This window comes from Malania oleifera, chromosome 4 (assembly GCF_029873635.1).
Source record: "Malania oleifera isolate guangnan ecotype guangnan chromosome 4, ASM2987363v1, whole genome shotgun sequence".
NCBI lineage: Eukaryota > Viridiplantae > Streptophyta > Magnoliopsida > Santalales > Ximeniaceae > Malania > Malania oleifera.
The window spans coordinates 3,869,326-3,876,828 of record NC_080420.1 but is presented as its reverse complement, the minus strand read 5'-3'; the positions used below and the strand labels follow the sequence as shown (position 1 = coordinate 3,876,828).

Here is a 7,503-nt window from a genome sequence, read left to right as displayed (position 1 = left end):
ATTTAAAGGGTCTCGGGTGCCATTATTTTAAAATTTTTAATTTTTAATATCTAAAAACTATAAAATATCAGTTTTTGCTACTCTTTTTTTTTTGAATATTTATTTGTAATTTTTTTTTCCAAGTTTCTTATTAAATATTGAAAATTTTAAGAATAAGATGATACTTAATAATTTTAAAAATATAGAAAAATACAGATCGAATTTTATAACTAAAAAATGTTTAATATTTTTACGGTAAATATTATATATGTTCAACTTTGCCTATGGTAAATGTAGGTTAGATTTTATTTATATGAGACTATAGAAAATGACTCAGTTTTTTAAACGTTTGGCACTATAACTACAGGTCATAGGCACGTGCAGTGTGTGTGTTTCCCGACTTTTACTAGAAACATAATTTGATTTGAGAGAGAAGAAATGAGTGTGAGCAAAAGATAAAGAAGTCGTGTACTTGTTTGATTATATTTTTTTCTTCTTGTTTGAAATTCGAAAAATTTTCATTTCCTCATTTTTTTGCTTTTTGTACTATTTTTAAGTAATTAAGTTTTTGACGGATTAAAATTTTGAACTTTTGCAAATGTTGCAAACTATCGAAAATAAAAGCCAAATAAAATATGCCTTGTGCGGCACATAATTAAGTAACGAGTTTTTATATTAATAAAAAAAATAATATTTTATCATTTTCTTTACAAAGATGAAATTTTTATCTACTTTTTGTTTAAGAAATTATACTTTAGCCAATAATTAATCACGACAAGCGAAAGAATAAAAAATTATAGCATGTAAAAGAATAAGATTATATGGTAAATATTTAGATATATTGATTGAATTTCTTTTGTCGTTTACACCAGGTCTTTATTATCTCTCCATGCTTATTCAGATAATCCTAAAATTACAAAAAAATATTAAAGTTTAATTGTTTTAATATAAGAAATAAAAGGTAATTGCTTGTAATAATAATGAAATAAAAATTTAATTCCCGTTGGAATAATTTACCCTTTTCACTTGACATAATCACTTTATATTTTTAAAGTTATTCCGGTTAACGTTCAAATTAAGTGCAATTATTAAACTAAATCTATAATAATTCTTAAAATGCAATAAAAAAATTTAGAATGCACAACATTAAAATGCATGGCAGTGACGCTTAAAATATAAAATTTATAAATAAAACTAAAAAATTTAGAAATTATTTTAATTTTAAAACTTTAAAAGTTATTTTATCATTTAAAAACTTATTTTATTTGTTGATTCTAAAGATGCCAACTTTCTTAAGATATGATTAAAAAATTTTATAAATTTTTTCTAAGATTTCAAAAATATCATGCCTATATTTAATTTTTGAGAGTCTTATAACTTCAAAAAAATTATTTTCTTTTTATCAAAATATAATAAAATATTTCAAGGAAAGTTGGGAAAAAATTTTAAATTTTAAGAAAAAAGTTAACATTTTTGCCAAATTCCATGTGTGAGGTGAGGATTTTTATCTTAACTTTTTTTAAAAATAAATTAAGTGAGCGAAATTACATTTAACTCCCTGAAAAAGGCGACGGCACCTTTTACGCGGGGAGGTTGGGAAGCTACTCTCCACGTGTTGGTCAATGTAAAGGCTTTTTCAGTCAAATATGGAAAGAAAGAAGTTTCTTTATATATATATAAATTTCTAGGGGCAGTAGCGTGGTTTTGCACGGAAATCAAGGGTATTTTTGAATGTGTGCTGTAAATATAACTGCAATAAATAAGAAGATAAGTGCTTTATGAGATCATTTTTCAGGAGAAAAACCGAATGGTGGCTCTCTGCGCTCTGGAATCCCGCAGAGGAACAAGACAGAAAAAGGAAAACTGAACCTGAGCTGAGTGTTACAGAGCTAAGGTGATTCTTCAATCTTCAATTTAAGATTAACACTTTTGATTCATATATTTTTGCGATTTCTTTCGTGGGGTTTGTGTTTTTTAATTGGAGTCGTAATTTTCTTCCTCAAGGGTGTAGATTTGAGGGATGATTTTTGTTTCTGTGATTTGTTGAGCTGGAATATGAGGTTCAAGTTCGTGTTTTGTTTGATTTGTTCGTGATTTGGGAAGATGGGTCGGTGTTGGAATTTTGTAAGGTGGGTTTTGTTGTTAGTTGAGTAAATTTTTAGTCTGTTTTTACCCATTTGGCTGTTAATTGTTATTTCTTGTGCTCGAATTTGAGGTCTGGGTTCGTTTTTTGTTTGATTTATTCATGATTTGGGAAGATGGGTGGGTTTTAGAGCTTTGTAACTTGGCTGTTCACTGTTATTTCCATGATTTGTTGAGCTCGAAGTTGAGGCCTACTTTCATGTTTTCTTTTATTTGTTCGTGATTTAGGAAGATGGGTGGGTGTTAGAATTTTATAATTTGGCTTTTCGCTATTATTTCTGTGATTTGTTGAGCTCGATTTTGAGGTTTTAAGTCCATGTTGTCTTTGTTTTGTTTCATGATTTGGGAAGGTCTCTGAATCTATGAGGTATGACTTTTACTTTTTTGCTCATGTTTTCTTTGGTTCATTCATGATTTGGGAAGATGGGTCGGTGCTGGAAATTTATGAGGTGGACTTTTATTTTGCGTTGAGTAACAAATTAATCTGTTTTCCTAATTTGAATTTTCTTTGTCCTTTGCTTCTGAAGCCTTGATGGGGAGCTTAGAAAGGTGAAGTTCTCTTTTCTTCTTGTGGGGTTCGGATTGGGTGATGGAGATTTGAAGAGATTTATTTTTTCTGTTGAGAATTATGTGATTCAATTCAAGGGTGCAGGCGTTCAATTAAATTGCTTTGAAGCTGAAGTTGTTTACCTCTAAAAATGATACTCACAGTTCTTAGCTCTTGTTTATCCAGTGATGAATTCATATTCAATTGTTCTAGCTGAAATTTAAGTTTTCTTCTTTTGGATATATATATATGACTTGTGAGCTTGGTAACTAAAGGGTGATGGTCTTTCAACTTTTCGTGTATTTTTTTGTGCCTTCTAGTACTTCAGTACCCATCTGTTCAAGTTTAGCTTTTGGGGAGCTTACTCTTGGTAGATTGTATGGTTCCTAGGTCGAAGACCATGTCATTGTTTCAGCTATATTTGGGGCCTTTGCATTTTATGAGCCTTAGCTATGGTTTGTGCATTCGAAGGTCTACAACTGGAAGCCCTGTTTGAACTTATTTATTATGCTTCCATATCTACAGCTTTCGGGCCATTCCCTGCAACTTGAACATTATGTCTTATATTCTCATGTCCTTGTTTCATTTTTTTGTTCGTTCGTCTTTTACTTCACAGCTGCATTGCTGCACAAAAATATTAATGACCCAACATCTGAATCAGCATATTGATGCTGTTTGATATACATGAATCTGTTCTTGCTATCTAAGGCCCAGTTTGCTTGTTAAGCTACATAGCTTAATAAAAAAGTTAATATGAATCAGCTTTTTCTGTTAAGGGCCTTTATGGGTCATTATGGTACTGCTTCATAGAAAAAGAAATAAAATGAGAAAGAAATATGCATCTCTGTTTTTACCCTTGAGAGTAAAGTTTGGCCTTAATTCTAGAAACTCTAATCTCCTCTCCATCCTTAATATTTTCAATTTAGAGTAAGTTTGATCTGGCCTGCCAGGCACAAGTTCCCTCTTTTATTTTCCCCTTTTTTTCTAGGACGGAAAGAGCAGCTTAGCTCACTTTATGTTACATAACTTTCTGTCATCTACTATGATTTGTATCTCCAACCATCATTCCCCTAAATCATAATCTATTGCTTCCAGAATTTGCCAAATTGGAAAGAAGTTCCCCTTATGTTTAGCAAGTTTATTTATGGCACTTGGCAGTTTGTTTAGTTACAAGTTGGTGTCATTCATCATCTACCTCATCCACTCAAGTATTCTGTTTGGTTTTAGCTACTTATATTCACACACACATACTGTATCCCTCTCTCTTTTTCTTTTTAGAAGATTGCAGTTGTATTGACAATGTCAATTTTATTTGCAGGTAATACTTTTCTTTATACATCATTTACAGCAGTTGGGATATAAAAACTGGTGATAGAGTTAGCAAGAAACATAACCAAGATTGTGGCTGTCAAACAAATCATCTGGCTGCTTAACAAGATATTACAGCTGTCTTGCTTTATTATCAAGCCTCGTGATTTAGTATACGTTGCTGTTCAACAAATTGGATAAATTGTCCAGGTTTTGAGAACAGTTTTATCAGAAAGGATTGTTACTAATAGTTCCGGTCTCCATTGCCTTGGCTAGATTAATTTTGTGGATTGCTCTTAGATGCGAACATCCAAGGAACACCAAGGATCAGGTAATATCCACAGATTGTGCCACCAACCTGCGCAAGAAGTTGAACCTTATTGCACGTCTCAATTTCATATTTTAGACAACAGTATGTGTGCTGACAATATTATCAAAAAAGCTCAGTTGTCCCTGCAAACTTGCAATGAGCAGTTCTTCACCCTTGAATCATCTCCAGCCACTGCTGGTTACGTCGGTTATGATTCCCCATCTGGCGTCAGTGTTTCATCCAATAGGAGTCCCTTCTCACCACAAGGTTCTCAGTCGTGCCTTTCGGACCCACATCAATCCCCCGACAATAACTATGGATCGCCAATCAGTGGGTCTTCCGGGGTTGAAGATTCCAACGAGTTGAGGCATAGACTCAGGGAATTGGAGGTTTCATTGCTTGGTCCTGATTCAGATATTGTCCATGACTGCAGTTGCTCCTTCAGGAATGGTAGTGCCTGTGTAACATCTTCCATGACAATGTGGAATCAAATGGCAGAAATGATCCCTAGTTTCGACCTGAAACAAGTGCTCATTTCCTGTGCACAAGCAGTATCTGAAGCTGATGTACAGGCTGCAGTATTTTTAATGGATTTGTTGGGGCAGATGGTGTCAGTTTCTGGAGACCCAGCCCAGCGCTTGGGTGCATACCTGTTGGAAGGTCTTAGAGCGAGGCTGGAATCCTCAGGGAGTTCAATCTATAAAGCCCTCAAGTGCGAGGAACCAACAAGCTCAGAACTCATGTCCTACATGCATATCCTGTATCAAATCTGCCCATACTGGAAGTTTGCCTACATGTCTTCCAATGTTGTGATTGGAGAAGCTATGAAGGATGAACCCAGAATCCACATCATTGATTTCCAGATTGCTCAGGGCAGCCAGTGGGTGCCTCTAATCAAGGCTCTTGCAGTTCGACCTGGTGGACCCCCATGCATCCGCATCACTGGCATTGATGACTCCCAATCCGCCCATGCCCGAGGCGGCGGACTTCACATTGTGGGTCGGAGACTTGCAGAGCTCGCTGAGTCCTGTGGCATCCTGTTTGAGTTCCATGCAGTAGATATGTCTGGTTCCGAGGTAGAACTAGAAAATCTTCATTTCAGGCATGGTGAGGCATTGGCTGTGAATTTTCCATTTGTGTTGCATCACATGCCAGATGAGAGTGTGAGCACTATAAACCCCCGAGACCGCCTCTTGAGGTTGGTCAAGAGCTTGTCCCCTAAAGTTGTAACCCTCGTTGAGCAAGAGTCGAACACAAACACTGCGCCGTTCCTTCCACGATTCCTTGAGACCCTGGATTATTACACAGCCATGTTTGAATCCATCGACGTGGCTCGCCCAAGGGATGATAAGCAGCGAATCAGTGCAGAGCAGCATTGTGTGGCTCGGGACATTGTCAACATAATAGCTTGTGAGGGGGATGAAAGGGTGGAGAGGCATGAACTTTTAGGTAAGTGGAGATCAAGGTTCTTGATGGCTGGGTTTACTCCATATCCGATGAGTTCTTCTGTGACCGAAGCCATCAGGGATTTATTGAAGGACTATAGCCAAAATTATAGGATTGAAGAGAGGTGGGGAGCAGTCTACCTTGGCTGGATGAACAGAGCTTTAGCAACTTCCAGTGCATGGAAAGTGTAACTGGTAGTGTATGAATGACTTCAGCCTAGTATCTGTAAATTTTGCTTCTGTTGTTAACATTCAAGTATGAGCCATGTTGCCTTCTGTTTTTTGAAATATCTTCTATAGAAAAGAGGAGGCCCCTGCGTTAGTTCACCTTGTTCTAAAGCTCCAACTTAAGTCTAAGATTTTGTTCTCTACACCATCAATCAGTCAGCAACATCCTCTTGTTTCCATCTACAACTTGACTTGGTTCAGCCAAACAAATAAACTTTGTCAATGGCAATTAGAAGATATATTTTCTTAGAATAAATCTAATTAAAATATTTTAGTGTTTGTCTTCTCTTCTTTTCTTGTCTATTTGTTTTTTGGCTTTTCTCCTACTTTTTTAACTTTTGGAATTGATGGGAGGGGGATGAATTGAGTTATGATAAACCCTGTAGTTTTCTTGTAAGAAAATAATTGCTAAAGAGGAAAAAAGAAGTTGCTACTTGCTTTGGAGTGTTTTGACAAGAAAAGGTGTAGACAACTGAATGTTTGGAACTATTGTTAAGGACATAATTTTGATAGTACTTCAAAAATTAGTGACCAAGATTTTATATCTTTACAATGCTTAAAGGCATCAATAAAAGATTAAAAAATCTATAGTAGAAAAGTTAACCTTTTACTTTTAGAAGGGATTTCAAACTTCTATGAGTTTCACTATTTTCTAAAAGTTTTTTTTTTTTACTTAAAAAAAAGAGTTTTCGAGGTATTAATTTCCAATTCATCTAGAGTGGAGAACTTGAATCCAAATGAAAAAGTCGAAAGTACTTGCAATAATTTTCACAGATCAAAGGGGCTCTATTTTTAAATTTGAAGTAAGATACTTTTCATGTTTAATTTGCTAGTAATCAATTGTACTTGTCGGACTCTATTATTACTTGATGATCTGCTACGCAGTATGGTGAGGATGGATTTTGTCTTAAAGACGGCGTGCTTTTTGGTGGACCAATTAATTCTAACAGCCGAGAAGTAGACCCTAAGTTTAGTTTAATGCCTAAAACCAAATTTAATAAAAATCAATCAAAATCAGTCAAAAAAATCAAACTAAGCCGGTAGGAACCGATGAACAACGGATCAGTTTACATATAATTTTTTTAGTTTAAAAAATATTCTCAAGATAAAAATAATTATTGTCATGAAAGGATTTTATTGTTAAAGATGATTTAAAATTGCATCTATTCTCTTTTTCAAGAACAAGTGTACTGCTACCTCATTTGAGAAAACTATTTTTAACAAAATTGGGCTGCATAGCCCACAAAGGTGTTTTGTCTTTTCCCATAGTGAGCAAAATGCAGTCCACAAAGCATACAATTGGGATGGGAACATGATGCAAAATTTGTGCAAGCAAACTTTTTTGTCGCCCACTGCCACACGCAATGGGCAGTGTTTTGTTTGTCACCATATGAATGATTCCAACCCTAGCCACCAATTTTGATTCCCAAAAGAAAACAGAAGAAGCTGATCTTCATGTAATAATAATAATAATAATAATTAATATTATCAAAAGGCTCCCGCTTAATCTTTTCTAAGGTTTCAAAAATGTCTTAGATCTTTCC

At 34.8% G+C, this 7,503-nt stretch overlaps 1 protein-coding gene across 2 annotated transcripts; it reads left to right on the top strand.

Annotated features, from left to right (window-relative positions):
• Positions 1–1,677: 1,677 nt before the first annotated feature.
• On the top strand, positions 1,678–6,238 carry LOC131152718 (scarecrow-like protein 13). Of its 2 annotated transcripts, XM_058104541.1 has the most exons (3): positions 1,755–1,873; positions 1,984–2,108; positions 3,987–6,238. In XM_058104541.1, the coding sequence occupies exon 3, from the start codon at positions 4,277–4,279 to the stop codon at positions 5,921–5,923; it is 1,647 nt and encodes a 548-aa protein (XP_057960524.1). In that variant the 5' UTR covers positions 1,755–1,873; positions 1,984–2,108; positions 3,987–4,276; the 3' UTR covers positions 5,924–6,238. The 2 variants fall into 2 exon arrangements, with proteins under 2 accessions (XP_057960523.1, XP_057960524.1); XM_058104540.1 differs by lacking the exon at positions 1,984–2,108 and having other exon boundaries at positions 1,678–1,873.
• Positions 6,239–7,503: the final 1,265 nt, after the last annotated feature.

What these genes read in the sequence shown, in the direction of transcription:
- LOC131152718 (XM_058104540.1), top strand. Translation starts at nt 4,277, where the DNA reads ATGCGAACATCCAAGGAACACCAAGGATCAGGTAATATCCACAGATTG.